The sequence below is a fragment of the Stenella coeruleoalba genome (genome assembly GCF_951394435.1).
Source record: "Stenella coeruleoalba genome assembly, chromosome: 1".
Taxonomy (NCBI): domain Eukaryota; kingdom Metazoa; phylum Chordata; class Mammalia; order Artiodactyla; family Delphinidae; genus Stenella; species Stenella coeruleoalba.
Genome location: NC_137169.1, coordinates 146,165,810 through 146,190,511, shown reverse-complemented (window position 1 = coordinate 146,190,511; position 24,702 = coordinate 146,165,810). Strand labels below are relative to the sequence as shown.

General features: G+C 37.2%; 1 protein-coding gene across 5 annotated transcripts in view; it reads left to right on the top strand.

Annotated features, from left to right (window-relative positions):
- Positions 1-24,702, top strand: part of ENAH (ENAH actin regulator) — a 154,201-nt gene that overhangs the window by 80,728 nt on the left and 48,771 nt on the right. For all 5 annotated transcript variants that reach the window (XM_079920085.1, XM_079920084.1, XM_079920082.1 and 2 more), the window contains exon 3: positions 8,820-8,997. In XM_079920085.1, coding sequence (XP_079776211.1) covers positions 8,820-8,997 — 178 coding nt within the window. The remainder of the gene's footprint in view (positions 1-8,819; positions 8,998-24,702) is intronic.

Here is a 24,702-nt window from a genome sequence, read left to right as displayed (position 1 = left end):
GAGGACTTTTATAAAGAACAGATTTACAAAATACTTTTTTTTGGCTCTGGTAAGATGGTAAAATCAACCAATGTTAAACATATGCAGGGAAAGTGTAACACATTTCCAGCTGAGTTCTTACAAGGTAGGTCCCTGCATTTCCACTAGGAGACGGGGTGGTGTAGTGTGGGGTGGCCAGATGCTGCAGCAGCCCTGTGTTTTGGGATGGAGATTATGAACTGGTAGTATCCAGGGACTTAGATTTTGTGGCCTGTGAGAGGCTGGGCTTTGAAACCAGTATCTCTGCATAAAGCTGAGCCTCTTCAAGGGGCTGCACACCATAAAAAGAGGACTTAGAAAAATCCTCCGAATCAGCACAGGTAGGCAAAGGAGTTTGTTTCTGTCTGAGCTGGTTTAGGAGCTCCTCTGAAAAATGGGAACCTCCAACTTCACTTACACAGCTCCAGTCAAGATATTAACCAATACTGGTTGCAGGCCAGTGAAACTCCTAGGGCACCTGGCAAAAACAAATGCATTGCTCCCCTGGAGAGGAACTTCTAAAGACCTGAATCAGTTTGCCGAAAGGCAGGTCACTGAATTTAGCAAGTGTAACTATTAGTACTAACTGTCCCAGCCTGCCCTCTGTCCTCTCAGGCTCCCTTCTCTTTCCTGTGCCCTCGCCCCCTACCCTGTTCTTTCTCCTCCCTAGCCTCCCTCCTTTTGCTCTCTGTGCCTGTTGCTCAGCCCTTCTCTGGTCTCCAGTCTCTGTACCAAGAACCCTCTCTCCCTGGGGGGTATCCAGGTCGTTCTGAGTACTTTCTCTCCCCTTTGTCTTTCCTCCAGCAAAGTGTCGCAGCGGTGAGTTAGGCCAGAGACAAATTGAATACTTCCTAAGATGCTACTATAGAGAAAAACTGGAAACTGGACGACTAGAACTTTGTAGACATTATCGAACATTTTAAACACAACATTCCAAACTAGTAGCTGTAAAATAAATTTTTGGTAAATTCAGTGAATTGGTCATTTGATAACACTGATGAACAAACCTAAAAGTATCTAAATATTGGCAAAAAATAAAATGAATATTTAAAAATAATTGGATCAAATCATTATTTGTAAACTTGAAATGAATATAATGTTATATGTCAGTTATACCTCAACTGAAAAAAAATTAGAAATCTGGGTAAGTCAGGCAATTTCCATATGAAATACTGAAATTTTTATTCATAAGAGAAGTAAACTATCCTATGACTTCCAGTTTTGACAAATGGAGTGTTTCTTAAAATACTGGCAATTTAAAAACACACTTCTAAATAATTTGTGACACTAAGATGAAATCATTATGAAGATTAGAAAATGTTTAAAAATTAAGAGAAACCAACCTGGATCTGAGTGACAAGATATTACCTATAGAAACCTGTGGGATGTCTAAGTTGTCCGTAGATGGACCACCCACCCCCTGTCCCCCCGTTTATTCTCATATCTGCGAATCTTGTTTCTGTTTTGTCATGTTTGTTTGTTTGTTTTGTTTTTTAGATGCCTCATGTAAGTGAAATCATAGCGTATTTGTCTTTCTTTGTCTGACTTTTTCAGCATGATACCCTCTAGGTAGATGGACAAATCTTAATGGTATATAATAAGCAAACCCAAAAAAGCAGAAGGAAATACTAAAAATAAAGGAAAAAATAACTAATAAATAGAACTTATTAACACAAAAGCTGCTTCCCTGAATAAATTGACAGAATCAAACAAAAAAATTAAATTATAAATAAACAATATTAGGGTTGGAAAGAGATATCACTATAGTTATAGTAAGGAAATAAATTATAGTATTATGAACAGCTTTACACTAATAAATGCGCCATTTTGTAGAAAAATATAATTTACCACACCTGGCAGAAAAGTATAGAAGCATAATAGACCTCAGTCATAAAATGTATCAGTAGTTAATAACCTACCCCCAAAATTAAGAAAAAAAGGAGGGCATCCAGAGCATTTATAAATAAAATCTAAAAACCTTCAAGCTATTACCTGTTTTATGCAAACGGTTCTAAAGAAGTGTTTTATGAGGCTAGTATAATTTTGATATCTGAGACATAGAAGAGCCACTTGAGAGAGGAAACGTATAAGCATGTTTCACTTAAGAACACTGATATAGATATAAAAGTCCTCAATAAGATATTAGCTGACCAAATGCAACAATGTGTATGGGGGAAAAAAAAGACCACCAACTTGACCAAATAGGATTTATCTCTTTATCTCAGTAATGTAAGGATAGTTTAACATTAGATAACCTATTAATTTGCTAGGAGAAAACCTGTAAGAAACAAGAGTCTCAGAAAAAGCATTGATAAAATTAAAATCCATACATAATAATCCTCAGCATGTTTGGCATAAAAATGAGTTTTCTTAAGCTGATAAGGATGAATTATATAATCATATAGCAAACATCTTACAAGATAGTTCAATGTTGGAAGGATTTCCATTAAACTCAGGAATAAGTTTGAGGATTTCAGCTTTAATCATCTTCATTTAGTATTGCAGAAGAGGTAACCTAGTAATATGAAGATGAAGAAATAGAAGCAATAAGGATTGAAAAGGAAGAAACAGAACTGACCTTATTCGCTGATGATATAATTGTCTACATAAAAAATTCCCAAGAGTATCTGCAGATAAAATATTAGAACTAATAAGATTGTTCAGCAAGGTTGCTGGATATAACATCAGTATATAAAAATCAGTAGCATTTGAGCTTCCCTGGTGGCACAGTGGTTGAGAGTCTGCCTGCCAATGCAGGGGACACGGGTTCGAGCCCTGGTATGGGAAGATCCCACATGCCGCAGAGTGACTGGGCCTGTGAGCCACAACTACTGAGCCTGCGCGTCTGGAGCCTGTGCTCCGCAACAAGAGAGGCCACGATAGTGAGAGGCCCGCGCACCGCAATGAAGAGTGGCCCCCACTTGCTGCAACTAGAGAAAGCCCTCGCACAGAAACGAAGACCCAACACAGCCAAAAATAAATAATAAAAATAAATAAGTTAATAATAAAAAAAAATCAGTAGCATTTTTCTAGAACTAACGATAAGCAAATTGAAAATATAATTTTATACAGATACTGCTTAAAGTAACAAAAATGATAAAGTACCTAAGAATAAATCTAATAAATAATTGGTTTCTTTTCATTCCAGAGTACCTTTTTTCATTTCTTAATGGTTATCAGTCTGTTCTTAGTAGAAACATATTAGTATAATTCATTAAACAACATCTAAACTTTCTGTACTAAGAGCCATTAAAAACAATGACCCACCATTTATTTGTAAAATTGAGTATGTACAAATTATATACATATATATGAAAAGCTACCATTTTTCTCCTTAATACTTGAGTGCCTATTATGTTCTAGGCATTGTAGTTAGGTTTTATATAGATAATAATTCCTGACCTTGAAGAACAACAAAGTAAAGAAACGGGATATTATGCATATAAGGAAAACAGCACAGTTAGTTGTTGCATTTATGACAAATCATTGTACAGTGAGGGCATAAAAGAATGATCACTTTGTTGAGAAGATGGGGAAGAGGGTTGTGGATGACTTCATAGACAAGATAAGCTATTGAGCCACGTCAGAAGGAAGTATAGATGTTTACATGCACGGTTTAATCTGTTATGATCAGGCTAAAAATGGATGGTGTGCGTAGGATGGAAATCACTAATCTAGATGCAAGCTCATTGGGTTTGAAGTATTAGGATTATGAAGAAGTCCAAACCTGATAACATCCTTAGTGGACATCCAATAAACAGTTATTATTAAATGAAGGTATATGCATCCCCCTTGACTTTGAAAGCTTTTTGAGATTATACAGCTTTTTTTTTTTGCAGTATCGGGCCTCTTACCGTTGTGGCCTCTCCTGTTGCGGAGCACAGGCTCCGGACGCGCAGGCTCAGCGGCCATGGCTCACGGGTCTAGCCGCTCCGCAGCATGTGGGATCTTTCCGGACCGGGGCACGAACCCGTGTCCCCTGCATCGGCAGGCGTACTCTCAACCACTGCGCTACCAGGGAAGCCCGAGATTATACAGCTTTGTCAATCCTTGAAAGTTAGAATCGAGTGAAATAATTTGTTCACATTTTAAAATTTCTATATTGGAAAAAGTGAACTAATGATTTAGATAATTCTCTTTTGATTCCAGTAATATTTTCCTCAACTTTTTCTAATATTCCGTCACTGAACAAGTTGAAAAAGTGAACATAACTATCTTTTTTTGCCTGCCCTTTTAATCTATTTGCCAAGCAGGGATATATATAGATTTGCCTTAAAATTTGGTTTATAATTTTCTGGTAATGTTAAATTCTAGCTTTGGGTTTCTGGTAGCTAAGGATTTGTGACCTCCCCACCCCCCAGCCCAATATGTATAGAAATCATATGGTAAGAGGCGATCATATCTTTTTAATTGTAGTAAAAATAACAAAATTTACTGTTTTAACCATTTTTAATGCATAGTTCAGTGACGTTAAATACATTCATATTGTTGTGCTGCAACCATCACTGCTATTCATCTCCAGAACTTTTTCATCCTCCCAAACTGAAACTCTGAACCCTTTAAACAATAATTTTCCATTTCCCTCTACCCATAACCCCTGGCAACCTCCATTCTCCATTCTATTTTTATGAATTTTACTGTTCTAGGCATTTCAAATAATTGGAATCATACAATATTTGACCTTTTATATCTGGCTTATTTCACTTAGCATAACATCTTTAAGTGATTATATTTTAAAAATTATTGTCAAGTTTGGGTATTGGTGGATGAGGTAATTTAGATAGAGCCTCTCTCTGTGAACCAAAACAGTTGGACAGAATATTTAAAAGAAAAAAGTCTATTTGGAGAGCTTACATGGCAATGAAGAATTATGGGTCCATGACCTAAAAGCAGAAAGAACCAGAGAAGTGAGCCTAACTTGGGACGTATGTTTACCTGGAACCACATATCAGTTTTGAAAGAGGGGACTGAGTAGCTGAACAGAGCTTTTGGAAGATCCCTGGGACTAGTAGAACAAAAATTATAAGTTAGGGCCTGCTAATGAGGGGAGGGTTGTCTTGGTAATCCCTCAGGCCATGATTTGGGACCCAGAAGCCCCATACCCTGGGGAAGAAGTTTGACTCATAAGTAGACTGGCATTTACAGGAACTGATACTCAGCCTCTAATGACATTTTAATCACTTTTGGATTAAGGTAATTTGAGATTGTTAGTTTCCCTAGCTGCTTGTCAGAAACAAATGTAAATCTTCCCTGGAAAAATAGAACATCATTGTAGGCCTCAAAATTTCCATATAGCTGTCCATAGACAATGTCTGGCATTCAGTCAAAATGACCAGAATGCGACGAGACAAGAGGAACAGTAATAGAACAGACCCACTGGGAATCCAGTTAATGGGATTACCAGAAATTGACTTTAAAATAACTGTGCTTAGGGCTTCCCTGGTGGCACAGTGGTTGAGAGTCCGCCTGCCGATGCAGGGGACATGGGTTCATGCCCCGGTCCGGGAGGATCCCACATGCCGCAGAGCGGCTGGGCCTGCACCTCTGGAGCCTGTGCTCCGCAATGGGAGAGGCCACAACAGTGAGAGGCCCGCGTACCGCAAAAAAAAAATAAAATCAAATAACTGTGTTTAATATATTCAAGGAAATAAAAGATAAGATTGAGAATTTCAGTAGAGAACTGGAAGCTTGTTTGAAAAAAGAGCCAAATGGAAATGTTGGAATTGAAAAATAAAATAACTGCTATTAACAACTCAGTGATGGGTTCTACAACAAATTAGAACCCACTAAAAAGAATTAGTAAACTGGATATAAGTCAGAAGAAAATATTCAGTCCGAAGCTGTGATGTTCTGAGAGAGAAAAATATGGACATACGAAAAAGCTTAAGAGACATAGGAAATACAGTAAAAAAGTATAAGGTATACACATATGTTATTGGAGTCCCAGAGGAGAGGAGAGAGTGGGGCAGGAGCAGTAATTGAAGACATAATAGTGAACAAGAATTTTCAGAAGTGATGAAAGGACATCAACTTAGAAATGCTGTAAATCTTAAATGGGATAAATACAAAGAAAACCACATATAGACCCATCATATTAAAATCACTGTAAACTAAATTCAAGGTGAAACTCTTTAGAGCAGTCAGTGAAAAAAGGACAACTTTAAAGAAGCAACAATAAACTGTCAGCTGACTTCTCGGTAGAAACAGCAAAAACTTAAGAGGCAGTAGATTGCAAAGAACTAAAAGAAAATACGTGGCCACTTAAAGTTCCAAACCTGATACAAATAGTCTTCAAAAATCAAGGTGAGGGCTTCCCTGGTGGCGCAGTGGTTGAGAGTCCGCCTGCCAATGCAGGGGACACGGGTTCGTGCCCCGGTCCGGGAAGATCCCACATGCCGCGGAGCGGCTGGGCCCGTGAGCCATGGCCGCTGAGCCTGCGCGTCCAGAGCCTGTGCTCTGCAATGGGAGAGGCCACAACAGTGAGAGACCTGCATACCGAGGAAAAAAAAAAAAAAAAAGGTGAAACAAAGGTATTTTCTTACAAGCCAAAATGGAGATAATTCATCACCAGGAAATCTGCTTCGAATGAAATTCTAAAGGGTGTTCTTCAAGATCAGAAATGGTCCGAACAGAAGCTTGGAGAGGGCAGAAGGAATAAAAAGCAACAGAAAATGTAACTATTGGGTAAATCTTAAATCATCATCAACTGTATAAGACTACTAATAATGTTTTATGGGGTTTAAAATATCAATGGAATTAAAACACCTGATAAAACTAGTGTAGGACTCCTAGGATGGGCATTGGAAGAAAGGGAATGTTATCGGAGATAAAGTATTGTAAGTCCTTGCATTGTTGAGGTAAAGATAAAAATACTAGTTTTTATTTGTCTTTGATAAGTTTAAGGTACCTGTTGTAATCTCTAGGGCAACCACTAAAACAACAGTGAAAACATGTATAACTAGCGTGCTAATAGAGGGGACAATAATAAACAACTCTAAAAGAAGGTATGATAGATTTAGACCCAAATTTATATATAATTTACATTAAATGTAAATGGACTGAACACTACAATTAAAAGCAGAGACTGGCAGATTGGATAAATAACACAAAATTGATAGTATAAAATTATAGCTGCACACAAAGGACTGAGAACAGCCAAAGCAATATTGAGGAGAACAACAAAGTAGGAGGACATACTCTAGTGGCTATCAAGACTTACTATAAAACTACAATAATTAAGGCACTGATGTTGGCTCTAAGATAGGCATATTGGCTAGTAGAACAAAATAGAGCCATTTAGTCACTTCATTTATGAAAAAGGGAAACCTGCAGCAAGTTAATAGATAGTGCTGCATCAACTGGACAGCCATATTGAAACAAAAAGGAAACTTGAACCTTATATCATACCATAGGCATAAATCAATTCCAGTTGGATTGGAGACGTAAATATGAAAGTTAATACAATAAAGCTTCTATAAAATAATATGGGGATAACATTTTCATGACTTGGGATTGAGAAACATTTCTTAAACAGGTTACAAAAAAGCATTAACTATAAAGAAAAAGATTGTGAATTTGGACTGAATAAAAGTTAAGAACTCCTGTTCATCAAAAGACACCATTCAGAGAGTGAAAAGGCAAGTCACAAAATGGAAGAAGTATTTGTAACACATAACTGATGATCCCAACAGTGAGATCATCCAGAATATGTAAAGGACTCTTACAAATCAATAAAGAAAAAGATGGACAACTCAGTAGGAAAATGGGCAAGATTTAATTGAAGCAGATATTCATAAAAGAAGATCTCTAGATAGCCATTAAAACATGAAAAGGTGCTAAATCTCAATATTAATCAGGGAAATGCTAACTAGAACCACAACGATGTAGTATTCATACCCAGCAGAATTGCTGAAGTAAAGACTGACTATACCAGTTACAATGTTGTACTGTATGTGCAGGTGTGCAAGCTCTTGTATACTGCTGGGGGAGTGAAAATTGATAGGACTGATTTGGAAAGCTACTTTGAGTTTTCTGCTAAAGTTGAACATATATGTATGGCTTATAACAGTTCCACTCCTGGGTGTGTGCCCAACAGAAATGTGTGCTCATTTGGTGGACATTTGGTAGGATGTTTATAACATTGTTATTTTTAGTAACACCAAGCTGGAAATAATCCAGATGTTCATTAATGGGAAAATGGGTGAATAAACATGATTTGTACAGTGGGATACCATAGAGCAATGAAAAAGAATAAACCACAAGTACATGCAATAAATAGATACCTCTCATAAATAATTTTGAGGGAAAGATGGCAGATAAATTACAATATGTATTGTGTAAGTCCATTTATATAAAATCCCCAAACCTACAAAACTGACCTTTGATGTTAGATGTAGGACGAATACCTTTTGGGAGGCAGGAGGAGTTGAGGAGGAGGTTTTTGATGTTAATGTCCTATTTCTTGCTTAGGGTTTTGGCTACATGGGAGCAATCACTGAGATACATGCTTATGTTTTATACACTTTCTGAATTTATAATACCTCAGTAAACATGTTCAAATATATTTAATGAGGGATATAGATTTTCTTTTGTTTTGCTGATTTACTCTTTTAAGGCCAGCCTAACGTCCATCAGACTGTTACTTTTCTGCAGACTAATTTTACCCGAGATAATTGTTTTAACCATTTTTTGCCAAGGTGTGTCAGGAGTAGGTTTGAATGAATATGTCCAATCAGGCTTTGTTGACGTTGTTGATTTTGCCAATTATTAGCTTGACTATAAAAAGAATTACTGTCTTTTAGGTCGTGATAAATTGTGCCATTCCTAAAGGGTTGAAGTACAATCAAGCTACACAGACCTTCCACCAATGGCGGGATGCTAGACAGGTGTATGGTCTTAACTTTGGCAGCAAAGAAGATGCCAATGTCTTCGCAAGTGCCATGATGCATGCCTTAGAAGTGTTGAATTCACAGGAAACAGGTAGGGTGTCCTCTGGTTACTTGTTTTCTTGAACTGAAGTGTCATGTATATATTAAACCAAATCTTTTCTGACCAACTTTAAATCATGTATGTATTTGAAGTGATTCTTGAATTTCTCTTGTTTTCTACAAAAATGTGAACTTTTGGTTGTTGATGATAAAAGTGTACTATAAAAGGATAATCTTATGAGACTGTTAGTAGTTAGTAATGTTTTAACCTTCTCATTTGAAGTTATTTAGTTTGTTTATTCTGATCTAGAACCTCAACTTTCATTGCAAGGACATGAGACCCAGAGAATATGCAGTGGATTGAATATGCATATTTGTCATCATCTTATTTTTTATGAAAAAAACACATGTTATCTCAAACATCTTTTTTAAGCCACTACTGAACTTCAAGTAGGACTATCTACTTCCTAGTAGATAAAATTCTAAAAGTTGTTTTAAGATTTTTTGGAGTGCCCTCAGGTGGTACAAGCCATGAATTGCATGTCCTCTGACACTGCATCGTGGTCAGAAAGATGTGTAGAAATAATTCACATTATTTAAAAAAACACAGGATTTAAAACTGTGTATGTATCAGAGGTGAGCTCTGTTTTTATTTTGGCTTAAAAAAATAGGAAAAAATATACCAATTTGTGGTTCTCTCTTTGGGGAGATTTTTATAATCAGAAAATTAAGGTTATAATAAAACAACACATATGATTACTCTTGTCTTTGTGTATTTAGTAGCAATCTTATTGATATAAGCATGCCATAAACAAAATTTATATATTTTAAGAGGAAGGACTTATAGTTATATTAAAATTTGGTATTTTGTTGAAGGTATAGAATTTCAAAACCTGTTATAGATACTTTAAATTTTATACCTTGCCCTGTTCTAAAAAGGACTGAAACATCTAGCCCATGTGTTAGTCTGTTTCACATATGAATTTCAGAGTAAGAAGACTCTTTGGAATCTTGCTAAAACTACATTATGCCTATAGGTAGTTTATATTAGATTTTCTTTTGAGGAAATTAGTATCTCTATAAATAATTTGTACATAACTCATATCTTATCTATTTTGAGAAAATAAATCACTGGAACTTCTTTTGGTTTGTCAGTAAGTCCAGAAAATAGCATAGAAAAGTCTGCTCGTATGTACAGTCTTGTATGTAGATCATCTAAGTCATTGTACTTTTCTTTCAGTCATCAGTATTTTATCAACATTCTCCTGTAGGTGTAGAATTGCTTTTCTGTTGCCATAGTTTTACCATAAGGAAGCAACTCTAATTGTGGTTCTTAATATCTTAATTAAATAGATCAACTACATAATAAATAATTAAAGGACCAAACTTTAGATCTAAGAGCATATGTATGACAATAATGTTTGGCTTCTCCGTGTTTGGAACAATGTAACATTACTTTTATTTCTGAACCTTCAAAAGAGTATCCATGGATATTGGGAATTAAATGTTACTAATTTAAAGTGGTTAAAATTATTATTGTTCATCTTGTCATCAAATTTTTTTAACCAATTGGAAAAGATTGTTTTTATTGGTGTATAGTCATATAATTTGTTTTCAAAATGCAAATGCTAACTAATGTTTTTTCCTTCTGATCTTGATCTTTTGAAATTAATGAGTCTTAACGTGGAGAGACTCAATTACATTCTCTATTGTAAAATTTCCATATTATAGAAAGTTTAGTAAATGGGAAGATCGCCCATCATCTCATTAGCTACACAAGCATTTTGGTAAGGCAGAAAAATTGAATAGATTCTTCTCAGATAATTTTGAAGCTTTATTCTCTTCTCTGTCACAGTCTCAACTTATCATGGGCTGAGGAAAGAGAGAGAATGGTGGAAGAAGTTGGTCCATCCTAGCCATCTCCTTGCATCATGGCCCCAGTCACTGGCAAAGGAACTTTTGGTTCTGTAGCTTTTTCATCAGAGAAGACAAAGGAAGCATATAAAATGGCTGATGTTCTTTATAATCTGATTTATTTAGAAAGTGTTTTTGTAAATGACTGTAGTTAAACACTGTCTCTGATTTTTGATAGCATTGATTGGCTTGGCAGTGGAGGCATAGGAGGATTTAGATGATATGAATCAGAAGTGTCCTCGGGAAAGGATATAAACTTTTCTGTAGATCTCTGAAGTAGGATAGGTATGTACCCCACCCCAGAGTTATTCAGTGGGCCCCTCCTATCCACCTAAACAAACATACCCAATAATGTCACCTCTCATCTTGAACATCTTTTCGCCTTCCACAGCTGTTTGCTTTGGGTTCATAGCCAATTCCTTGCTAAAACCGTCTATTCTCTTCTTGCCAAAACCAAGTTGGGAAAGCTTAACTCTTGCATGTCCCTCCTTAAGCAAACAGTGTACCCCGTAAATCTCTGATCAGAAGTGAAAGAAACAAACTTATTCATAAAGGTAAAGTAACTACAGCTATTAGTCTTTTTTACTTAGTGTTTTATCACTTTTTAAAACCAGTTTTCCATATTGAATGCTTCTGGCTTTTTTGTTTACTAGGTGTTAATGTATTATTCGTTGAATATTGGTTAGTCCTTCTTAGTGGTGTTCAGGCATTTTTAAGTTATGGACACCCTTGTTCAAACAAAATCTTTTTCAGATGCTCAGTTCATATACAGACCCCTCCCCACAAAACAAAAACAAACCTCCAGAGCTTCTCTGATTAATGTAGGAGTTGGAAGACCATAACCACTGGGGCACCCATGTACCCTAGAGCAGGATTTGGAAATTACTTAACCCATCTTCTCTGCCAAAATCAAAAATCACACAATTCTCCCTTCCTCTTTCCCTTGACCCCCACGTCTCTAAATCCTCAAGCAAAATTTTTAAATTAACAAAAAACAGCTTTTTCTGTAGCTAGTCATACTGACCTTTAAAAGGTGCTCTGTGTACATGTTTAATATTTCCATTTCTTTCATGGAAAGGGTGGGTGGCAGGAATGTTTTCCTTTATTTTGTTTTTAACTTGATGTGCAAGTATCTAATATACTGGAAGGTACAGGAGGTGCTAAATACAGTGAGTTATATTTGGAATTTAAAAAACGCAAGTCACATGTTCTAACATTTTTGAAGAAGAGTTGAATTAGTGCTTTCTTTTATACCAAAAGCTGCAGTTTATCAGTTTCCTTTGTCTAATGGAAATGGACTCAAATAAGTACATTCAAAATGCATTATCCCCACCTGATATTTTTGATTTCTGTATTATTAAGTACATTTATAGCAGTTTTGCAGATAATAGTTATGGATTATGTAAAATGTAAAGTCAGTCCTTTTCATGATTAGTGGATGTGAACTTGCACAATCTATTTCATTTTGAAAAAGATTTAAGTCATTTGAAAAGGAAATAATTTTTAAATTCCATTTTTTTAAAAGGAAAATCGTATTAGAGTTCAGTAAGATTATTCTACTGTTGTTCTACTGAACCAAGATTAAGCATACCTTTATAAGCATACCTTTATAAGAGGAAAACCTTAAAATATTTTACCATTAACTAAGACTGCTTTTGCTGGCTTTTGTTTTATATCTATTGAAAGCAAGATATCCTGTTGGAAATTTTCTTTAGACTTGGTAATTAAATATTTATAAAGACTGAGATTCCATTCATTTTTTAACTGTTAATTTGGTCTGATAAACCTTTCACTGTGTGCATTTGTATGAGTTTTATCTTAGCATTTTTTAATCTTTTTGAGATATGTTTTGGAATTAAATGGATTTAAAATATCTCAAAAAGTTTCTAGAAATACTTTATGTGTTTTATGGTGACAGTTATTTTTCATTCTTCCAGAGTGCCAGTATTCATGGGAGCAATATTAAGGTTATATCACAGAAACCATCAAACAGGTTTTGAGCGTAGGTCCTGTGCTAGGCACTGGGAATAAAGCTAACATGATAAGGCCTATCCCTTGCCTTCCAGGATTTCACAGCAAAATTAGAATTCGGTTTGTAAAATGCTGTGAATGAAGTATGCAGAAGAAAATTCTAGGGTAAAGGAAAGTTTTGAAGAGACGGTGATGCTTGAGCTATGTTTAAAGAATGAGTAGGTGATAGAAGAACGTTCTGGATTGGCTTGGAGGCATGAGAGCCTGGAGCAGTTGGGAAACAAGCAGGTGATGTTGTGGCTTGGGCACAAGAGTTTCTTTTGGGGGAGGGAAGTCACAAGAGATGAAACAGGGAAGGGCCTTGTATTCTTGCTGAGGGGTGTGCAACTCATGATGTCGTCTGCCGTATGGTCTTTGAAGGGTGGTGAATAAATGTTTGATGTGATCAGGTTTGTGCTTCAGGACAAAAGTGATGGATTGGTGAGCATGTGGTTGCAGGCATGGAGATGGGTTTCAGATGCCACTGTGATAATATCAGTGAGAACGATGAGGTCTGAAATGACACAGTATAAAGAGGAAAGGAGCAGAGTGAAGAGGAGGTGACAGACTTTATTCAGTGCCTACCGTGCCTGTGAAGACATTGTTCTAGGCCTTCTACTTGTGTCCTCATTTAGTCGTTAAAGCAGTTCTGAGGCAAGAATAATAATCTGTTTATTAGGCACCAGCTGTGTGGCAGGTCCTAATTGGGCACGTTTATTACTGATAAACTTTATAACAACACTGCAAAGTTGGTGGCATTATCCTTGCTTTAGAGGTGATGTTGGAGCTTTCAGAAGGTCACTGGCCTGGCCCAAGGGCCCACAGCTAGACAGTGGTGTAAGTGGCGTTTGTACCCAGATTTAATTTTAGCATTCAGCCTCTTTCTACTATATCCGTGAGATGTAACGCGGACTGGTCAGGGAGGGGAGGATGGTGTTCTAAGACAATTAACAGATGTGTCAGTTTGGGCAGCTGGTGAAGATGGATTCTAAAGGTGGTCTTGGATAATAGTTTTCACTTCTAGCTTTCCTTAATCAATAATCTTATTGGAGAAGTAACACTGAAACAGATAAAGCGTTAGCTGCTCATCAGGATTAAATGAGTAACAGGTTTGGGGGTTGGGCGGGTGGGACAGTTTTTTTGTGGGTGCTGCCACGTACTGCTTCCTTCTCTAACTTACCTCTTCACACCCTTCCCCATTTATAAATTCAGTCTCCACAATAATGTGAGGTTAATCTGTCACCCCCAATTTCCAATTAGGAAGACTGATATGGAGAGGTGGAACTTTCCTGAGGTCACATATACCTAGAAAGGGAGGCACAACTGGGACTGGGTTTTCCCGACCTCCAGGCGATTTCTTTTTATTGCATTCCTCTGCTTTTCAATTCAAGATCTTCAAAGCATATTTTAAAAGGCTTTTGAGGGAAGTCAGTTTCAGGTGAGAAAACAGGAAAGAGAAGAACTTTCATTTACTTTTTGTTTTATGGTTTTTAGTAAAATTTTGTAGTCTTTCATTTTGATTTGGTGGAAAAGAACTTAAAATTGGAGGTAAAAGACTCCAGTGTTGACTGTCCCTCTGGTGGCAGATTGCCTTCTCTGAAGCTGTTTCCTTATACTACATGAAAGGATCATGAGAATACCTGTGTTAGGATATCATGGGAATTAAATGAGATAAAGACATTAGTATTTTAAACTATACAGTAGAATGTTATTTTGTAGTGCTAACATTTAAAAATACACAGAAAATTCTACCATGTGGATTAATTTACTTAGAGGAATAAAAGTGGTAGAGAGACTTAGAAGTTTTCTCCAACCTCTTCTTTGTCTTTACTGCCTGGTACAGATATATCATGTTATGTTCCTCCTCCCCTGTAGAAAATTAATTAATTTATCCATCCTTGGATACATGCAAGGGGAAATAAGACTCAGATCTTGCCCTCAAGGATTCTTCTACTCTTGTAGAGGAGATAAGACACAGTCATCATCCAAAAGAGGAAGTCATATCTGAGGTACAGATAAAATCCTGTGTGAGTATGAGAAGGGGAATGAGATTCTTTTCACTGGAACAATTGGGGAAAAGTGTTAATGATGAGATGGCTTTTTGAGCTGATTTTGAAAGATGGATAAAATGTAGGCATAGAGACATGAGTTGGGGGAAAAGGCATATCCAGCCTAGGAAATAGCGTATGAGTACAAAAGTGGAAAGAATGAGATTGTTTGTAGACCAGGAGTTGTTTGATTGGCCTGGTGGGGATTAAAGTCAGAAAGGTAGGTCTGATCAAGAAGGTCCTTTGAGAGCTGTGGGTGATAGAGATTTAGTGTATGTTTTTGAGCAAGTGGAATGACGTGAACAAAGCTGTGCTTCAGAAGGCCAGCAGTGGTTTGAAAAGGGAGCTGCTGGAGGCCGTGAGACAAGCCTTAAGTTTCTGAGTGGAGGCAGAAATAGTAAGAATAGAGAAGAAAATTCAAATAGGAGAGGGATTACAGTGATAGAAGCAGGTGCGTTTAAACAGGAGATCACTATTGTACGACTGCTTCATCCCCTTAGGTAAATTTTTCTTTAAAAAAGAATTCAGGCTGCCCATTTTCACATGACAACAATAGAGATCTCTGAGAGAGTATCATATCCGTTTGCAGATAATGTGGGACCTAAAATTATTTCTGCTATGTGAAGAAAATCAGTAGTTTGGGAGAAAGAGGTGAAAAATGAAAATGTAGTTCAGCATAAGTTTGAATTTTTCCTGTGAACCTGAGTCCAGGTTTTAGAAAGAATGGTACATGGGCACAGTTTTTGTCTGTAAATAGCTTTTAGAGAACAAATATGTTAAGCCCACAGTTGAGTAATTTATTAACAGAGTTAGCATACACGTTATATATGAATGTCCTTTTCCTTGGGAGATAATTCTGTTTGGGTTAGAACAATGATTTTCAACTTACTACCCACAAAGCTACTACAGAACAACTGATAGAGTTCTGAGATAATTTTCAGTGTTTTGGAAAGCTAAATAAACGATGTTCATCATACATTCCAGTGACAGGTTGTACCTCCTAACTCAGATATAAGCTTCTTTGTTTGAGACTAAATTTGCCAGCTCTGTGGAGATGCTTATTTATCTAAAACCAGTAAGTTCTAATTAACTACTGTTGACACTTTGAAGAGCTTGTGATTGTGCCAAGATACTGGTAAGAAGAGTTGCAGTAGTCCCAGTGCCTGAATTGAACACGACCATTTATGTATCTTTGCTTACTTGTGGAAGAACAAAGATTAATGATAAATACAGTTCCTTTGGACAAGCTCACCCTAAACATGGAGTCCAAGGGGATTAGTTAAAATAATAAATGGATTTCTAGTTGTTGAAAAGGTTGGGAACTACTGAGTTAGGCTTCTGGTTCCTGTGCCCTACCCATCATATCTTATAACCTCTCTCCCAGCCTTTCTCAGCCAGCGTTACGTAAGAGAGCTAAGTGCTGATGCAAAGTGATTTGGGTGACTGTTCTAACATATGAATTACTATATATATTCATATGTGACTTTATTTATAATAAAAGAATTTTAAAGTATTTACTTCATGACTTTTAAGCTTCTAGTCACTAACTGTTTGGGAAAGCTGCTTTGGCTTGACCATAACTCAAGTCTGATATTGCATTTTTCATAAGCACAGCTTTAGACTTAGGTTGTGTGACTTAGGATATTGTCCTGCTCCAAAGTGGGATTGATTAAATAACTAAAAGAGACAAGATGTTTTTGATAAATCTGTATTTCATAATCATATAGAAAGTTATTTTAGCCTGAAGTTTGTTGTCAGACAGACACTATTCTGTCTCTCATTCTTGTTTCTCTGCTTCTCTGGTAGTTGGGCATCTTATTGATGTATTGTCTGTTACAGGTCTAGCTGGTGACTTCAGTTCTTCAGGCTTATTTTACAGTAAGCTTGAAATTTAATTAGTGGTGCTGCAGTGAACTGAGGATGTCATCCGTGATTATTTACGTGTTTCCCTGTGTGAGAATAGTAATTTGTATACAGTTACTTTACTTGCATTCTTGAATTTTAATCATATTTGTTGCCCATAAATTGGAGAAGAATTTGCTGGCTGTTAAACAGTCGAAAATTCTGATACCTTTTTGTCGGACTTTTTCATCTTTACACGGGGGTGCAGGGAGAAGCTTTGATAGAATAGATTCTGACTTGTCCATTGATGACAAGACATGAATTGCAGGAACCACTTCTACTCTCATGAGACCAATCACAACACACAGTGGTGGCCAAATCTGTGGCCCAATTTTTACAGCCTAATTTTTTTCCAATTGAAGTATAGTATATTACAATATTATATTAGTTTTAGGATCACAGCCTAATTTTGGACATGCTTTCCTCAGTCTGTAAGTGATAGTGTGTACTGTTGGGCTGTCCATGTTTGTATTCAGCAGAGAGCAGATGCACATTGGTTCAGTGCCTCTGAATTAACATTGGGCATTCCTGTTTTTATGATCTAGGCAAGATACAAAAATTCTAATTAATCTTTTCAAGATGGTATTAAATTGTGGTATTTTGACATCAGCTTTTTATATATAAAGAATATTGTGACATTGTTTTATTAACCCATTAAAAATTCCTAAGAGGTAGATGATCTCATCTAAAAGAGAAAAAGCCACAGTAAACTGAATTACTTGTACTCCTAATAAAGGTACTGTGTTGCATGATACTAGGGAAACAAAAATGAGTGATTCGACATTGCTGACCTTAAGGAGCGGTTGTGTAGAGAAGATACACCACGGTCGGAAATATCTGCAAGGCAGTGTCAGTACCATGCATGGTACAGAGCGGTAATTAGGAAGTGGTATAGGCAAACATAGCGTGCTACTCACGTAAAGATACCAGGAATAACTCCTTTAAGGTAGACCTGCTATTTCTGTAGGCTTTTGCAATTTCTGAGATGATTCACGTGAGGAAACAAATGACTGCTGTTTTCTGGAAATTTTCCATGATATTTGGCTATGAAAATGCCATTCATGTAGGAAGAAATGTATTTTTATTGAGGAGTTTCCTATGCAAATATTGTCCTGATCTTTACTGTGATAATACTATTCAATATACTAAAAGCATTACTTTTTTCTTAATTCAGATTTAAAGTCACTGGTCTCCATGGATTTCACATTTTCTTCAAGTCTTAGAATCATACATCCCCAATTTGAAGATATTGACTGAATGGGTGATGTTAATTCCCGGGAAACAGGTCTCTAGTGTCTTCCGCAGATAATACTAGAGAATGACCGTATGTTCATGGGAGGTAGGGTGGATTTTTGCATACCTCTGTTGTGTGTACCAAATCATCTTGCAGTGGCTTTCCATAGCTCTTAGAATAGAGTACAGGCTTCTTAACAGGACTCTGGGTTCCTTCAGGCGCTGGCCCCTCTTGACTCTGCATTAACTAAACGCACTCTCCCCTGCTTCAGGTCCTTGCACCTTCTGTTCCTTCTTTCACCACAATGAGACTTACTGTTTTCAAAAACACTTTAAAATGTTAATTTCTGGACTGTATAAATAAATTTGGCAGAACCAAAGTTAGTGACGATCCTAATACAGTGACATTTACTAGCAATTTTATTTGCACATAAAGATCAAATTATTCAGTGTCTCCTTCTGCCAAAGGCCAAAAGATATATGCATACATACATTTTAAAATGTACCCTACAATCTTATTAATCTGGACTAAGATATATAAACAGCTCTCAAGTACAGTTAATACAGCAGTAGTAATTTATAGTATTATTTACATGAATAGATGTTTGAGTCTCTAGAGTTTTGTTCTTAGGAAGCTATAACTGTTTTTCTGCTCCAAAGGGATAACTGTTCTTTTGGGAAATCAGCTTGAATTATATCTTTTCCCTCTTCAGTAGGTACTTTGGCCTCAGTTTGGATAGTACGGTTTTATTTTCAAGTATCATAACCCAGATAAGAGCTAGGTTTTCAGGACTCTCTGATACTTCCACATTGTCGATTAGTCCATTGTCGATTAGTCCAGCAGTTATTTATTTCTCTGCCAATATTTATTTACCCTTTTATTCATTAAAGTATGAATTTGAACAAGTGTCATTTAAAACTTCCTGTAAGTATTTCTTGTGCATTTTATCTTCCTGTGAATAGTGATGCTATGGTCCCTGCAGCCGGCCTGTGGAGTCTTGACTTGCTTAAAAACAAATTCAGCATAAGGTCGTTGCCGGAAGAGACACAATCAGACTGCCTTTCTAAAGACACCTCCCTGTTTTCTAGAGTCACCCCTCCCTTTAACAGTTCTCTTGTGCCCTGCCTTCTGATGATTTTTGGTCATGAGGCTTGGGGAAATAACTTACCTTCACCTGAATTTCTTCACACTGGGAATTGGCTACGGACCAGACTTTTTCCTTGCTTTTTTTTTAAATTTGTTTTTTGGCTGCGTTGGGTCTTCGTTGCTGCACGCGATCTTTCTCTAGTTGTGGCGAGGGGGGCTGCTCTTCGTTGTGGAGCATGGGCTCTAGGAGCGCGGGTTTCAGTAGTTGCAGCGTGTGGGCTCAGTAGTTGTGGCTCGCAGGCTCAGTAGTTGTGGCGCAGGGGCTTAGTTGCTCCGCGGCATGTGGGATCTTCCCGGACCAGGGCTCAAACCTGTGTCCTCTGTATTGGCAGGCGGATTCTTAACAACTGTACCACCAGAGAAGTCCCTTCTTTGCTTTTTAAAGAGTTGATTTTTTTTTTTTCCTGGAAGCTTGTGGGATCCCAACCTTATAGTCCATTAAAAACTTCAGATATAGATTTCCTGCGTGTTCTGGGATTTCTTTATATTATGCTGAACAAGGCTTTATAGGAACCCCCACTTACCCGTCCACATAAAGGTGGTTTTGTAGTTGAAGACGGTTTTATTTCCCCTGACTTTTGTTTAAATATTTCTGGTCTTGTATATATCTCCTGCTTCTTTATTATAAAATTATATACAGATTCATTCATTCTCATATTTATTCTCTCCTATTGGCGTTATTTAGATGGATTGCTATATGTAAAGGTACTTATAACACATAGTAGACCTTTAGCGAGTTCTGATTAAGTTACATTGATTTGGGCTTCCCTGGTGGCGCAGTGGTTGGGAGCCTGCCTGCCAATGCAGGGGACACGGGTTCGAGCCCTGGTCCGGGAGGATGCCGCATGCCGTGGAGCAACTAAGCCCGTGTGCCGCAACTGCTGAGCCTGTGCTCTGGGGCCCGCGAGCCACAACTACCGAGAACCTCATGCCACACCTGCTGAAGCCCGTGCTCTGCAGCAGGAGAGGCCACTGCGGTGAGAAGCCCACGCGCCGCAGCGAAGAGCGGCCCCCCGCTTGCCGCAACTAGAGGGAGCCCGCGCACAGCAACGAAGACCCAACACAGCCAAAAATAAATAAATAAGAATAAAAATAAATAGATAAATAAATTTATTTTAAAAAAAGTTACATTGATTCTGTAAAACTCCTATTTAGTTAAATAATCAGTCACCTGCAGTGTGCCAAGTACCATACTGGTTGCTGGTAATGGGAAACTGAGTATAGCACAGATAGTACCTTTGAGTATCTTGAAGTCTAGTGAGGCAGACAGCTGACTCTAACACAGTATAAAGTAGTAACTCACAATAAATTGGAAGGATCTTAGACTCGACCAGTTTTGGTATTTTACAGTGTGTTTCCTTCTGAGCTCTAGCTGGTATTGAAGTTTTCTTTTTCCCCTCCCCCTGTTTTGTTTTTAAATAACAGTGTATCACTGCTGCTTTTGTAGTTCATTTTTAGAGAATGAGTAGTAAAAGACTAAGATTTAATGTGGAAAATGTCTAATGAAGAAAGTAAAGTGACATAGGATACAGGTTGAACTAAAATGTTACTAAGAATATCATTTAAAATATGATAATAAGTATTTTGTGCACAGTTTTCCAGAAGAAGTTGTTCTTTATCGGGTAACATCCATGGATTCTTAAGACTGGGAATATGGCATTCCTAATTTAAAGTTTCCTTGATTGTTATAAGTTTGACCACATAGCTGATGGCTTTTTTCATTTTCTTTGTCTGAATATTTGATGTTTCCTCTAAATAACACACCCTCACGTTTGAATTGTCATATCAAATTTAGACCTACTAAGTATGAGTCATATATTTTAAAGAGTAGTGAAATAAAGATACATATTGCTATGGATATAATTACATTTCAGAGACTGAAGTTAATGATGTTTAGTTTGTAGAACAAGTTTATTTTTATGTACTTGTTGACAGCCCACACCAATAACTTTATTTACATTTAATTCTATTTCATAAACCCCATGTGAGGTAAACAAACCCAGTTTATCTAATTTATTATATATTCATCAAAACTATTCTTTTAATAAAATTTTACTTATTTTTGAGTTTCCAAAAGTAAATGTGGACATCTTTGTCATTTAAGTGTTAGGGTTGTCTGGGGTTGTTTTAGATAGAAGTTGCTTCTTGGTTTCGTCGATGAAGTATCACGAATTATTGTCCAGAGAAAATGAGAAGGACGAGGGCAGTAGGGTTCCCAGGGAGAAGTAGACAGCTGTCCGGGTTTAACTAGGACAGGCCTGGTTTTCAATGAACCATCCTGAATGGATATGTATTCAGAGTCATGACCTAACAAATGGCTTTGATTTTTGATTCCTCCTGAAAAATAACACAATGGCAGAGGAACCTTCCCAGACCAGCTCTAGTGTTTGGAAGGGACACCCAGGTGCTGGCTCTGCAGTCCTTCCAGACACTTGGGGTCATGCTGGTACTATTAATTGAGTCACTTCTTCAATTGTGTACATCCAGTTCTCTCGTCAGAACCTAGAGCCAGTTGGAGCTCCACCCGACAAGAACTGCTCTGGGCAGTAGAACTCGGTTTTCCAGCACAGCATTTTGTTTTTCTAGCGAAAAAATTTTTTCCGATTAAAAAGTTGTGTGCTTATCATAAAAGTTTAAGCAGTACAGAAAATCATAATGAAGAAAGTAAAAATATCTAAAGTCCCACCATCCACGCAATGGTTAGGAATCCACCTGCTGCAGGGGACATGGGTTCAAGCCCTGGTCCCGGAAGATCCCACATGCTGTGGAGCGACTAAGCCTGTGCACCACAACTACTGGGTCTGCGTGCCACAACTACTGAAGCCCGCATGCCTAGAGCCCGTGATCTGCAGCAAGAGAAACCGCCGCAGTGAGAAGTCTGCACACCACAAGGAAGGGTAGCCCCTGCTCGCCACAACTAGAGAAAGCCCGTGCGCAGCAACAAAGACCCAACATGGCCAAAAATAAATAAATAAATAAATAAATAAATGTATGTTTTTAAAAATGTTTAAAGAAAATCCCACCATCCAGAAGTAATCACCTTTAATATTTTCCATAATAGAAAAGTAATAGGCACTGGGATATTTTTCAACTTTATGTTATAAACAATTCCAAGATGAAGAATACAAGCATGACATGGCACTTTTTCTTTTCCTTAATAGCTTTACTGTACCATACAGTTTACCCATTTAAAGTATACAATTCAGTGGTTCTTAGTATATTCATAGAATTGGGCAGCTATCCCCACAATCAGTTTTAAGAACATCTTCATCACATGGGAAAGAAACTCTGTGCCCCTAAGTCACTATCACCACCCCTACTCTTACCCCACTCCCATTCCTTCATACCTCCCAGCTCCTGGCAGCCACTAATCTGCTTTCTGTGTCGATGTATTTGCCTGTTCTGTACATTTCATATAAATGGAATCATACAATATGTGATCTTTGATGACTGGCTTCTTAGCGTAATTTTTTCGAGCTTCATGTATTTTGTAGCAGGTATCGTGTATGGCAGTTTGAAAAGTAAGTCATTAGAAGAAAGCATGTATTCACGTATCTAGGCATACTCTCTAAGTTTTAACAATTGACCTTCTTATTTTCACAATTGATGTTTGTGTGTTAAAGTTGTAGGAGTATGGTATACAGTGAAAGTAATGACTAATACTTAATATTTTTTTTAAATAAGGAGGTTACAACCAAAGCAGAAAGACTTCCTCATATTCTTTAGTTTAAAAAACTCAACATTTAAAGACTTGGTAAATTGTGAAAGTAGAATTGTGTAGTAGTTTTCTTTGCCAAATTGAATGTAAATAGAGATGAATGCTTGGCCATTTGTGAAATCTCTGAAGTTTATTCTCTTGGTCCCCAGGCTCAGTTTTCTTGCCCAGCATTGTCCTTCACTTTTTTCCCACATCCAAGAGCATTACCTTAGAACTGCGTACTTTTTTGGTTCTCTTAATTCTTTTTCTCTTACAAAAGGAGGAAAGAACAGACATGGTCTTTGAAAATTTTTGTATTATACTTTTAGAATGAAAACACTTTTTTCTTGGTTAAAAGAATTTCAGCTCTTTACATGTGGATGAGGAAGCAAAATTGCATGCGTTTCCTTAAAAATGATCTGAGGTGGTCTCATCTCATTGGATTGCCCACCACCCCCAAATGAGCCTGGCCCATGGAATTGGGTGCCTTTATCATCCCCCCCACCCCAAACTTTCATTTTGTAGGATGTCACACATCTCTTTTATCTGTCTCCCACTTTCCTTCTTGTCTGAATATAAGTTTGTACCACTTTGCCTAATTTTAATGTATGAAAACTTTTCTCCTAAGTCTTTAGACAGATTCTTCATATTTCTTAGAAAATTTGGTATTACCCAATTTTATACTTATTATCTCCTTTCAAATTTTTTGAAGTGGATAACTGGGGAAAAACATATATAATTAAAAAACTAGAAATAGGAAATAAGAATTCTGAGTGAAGGAGGGAGAAATAATTATATTAGTTGTCTGGGGGCTAATAGTAACTCCAGTTGAGTGTTGACTGCCAGAAAGTTCTAATTAGTACAAAAAGGAAGCATACTAGGTGACCAAGAAAAGAATATCACAGGCAGAAGGCATGTGGCATGTGTAAAAAAAGCCCTGCAGCGGGAGGAGCATATAGCTCATTTGAAAATTTGGAAGAGCAATGTACCTGGAGTGTAGAGAGAAACAAAGTATGAATGGGATGAGTTAGGCCACAGCCACATCATGGGGAGAAAGCACTGGAGTTTGGTATTTATCTTAAGATCAGTGGGAAGATATTGAAGAGATTTTACTAAGGGAGATGATTTGATCTGGTTTAGTTATTAAAGTATCACCGGCTGCTGTGGGGAACGGGAGAGGTACAGCATCAGAATGGACAGTTTATTTAATAGTCTAGGCTGGTGGTCCCTTAATTTTTGAGCTTATCTCCTAATGCACATGCATTTATAGCTTATGTATATGTTTGGCGTTGACATATGGCATACATTGTAAAACATGAAAAAATAGAACTGTAAAAAGGATGAGAAAAAAATTAACAGAAATGGAAGTACTACTATGTTCTTTCCTACCTACCCTAGGGTATGTTTAGCATTCTGGGATATATGAATCCCACTTTGAAAACCAAGAGATCATGGAACATGAAGAGTGACAGTGGAGGTAGTTTGGAGAACAATGAGGAGATTGCATTAACAGGACTTGGAAGTAGGTTAAATAGTAGTAATGGAAGGGCCCTAGATATCTGGTTTGCATAACTGAATAGATAACAGCGCTGGTTAGAGAGTTAACAGATACTCTAGTAATAAGCTAATCATCTTTGTTAATGTGCATTCTACCTGAATGTGGTGTTTTCTCTGAGCATATATGTACTTAATAGTGCCTTAGTAACGAAATAGAAGGGGGTGGGGATGGTGAGGGAATTTGATCTATGCCCATGAGGAAGAAGCAGAGAAATGAATGTGGACACGGATTACTCTTACCTTTAGAAG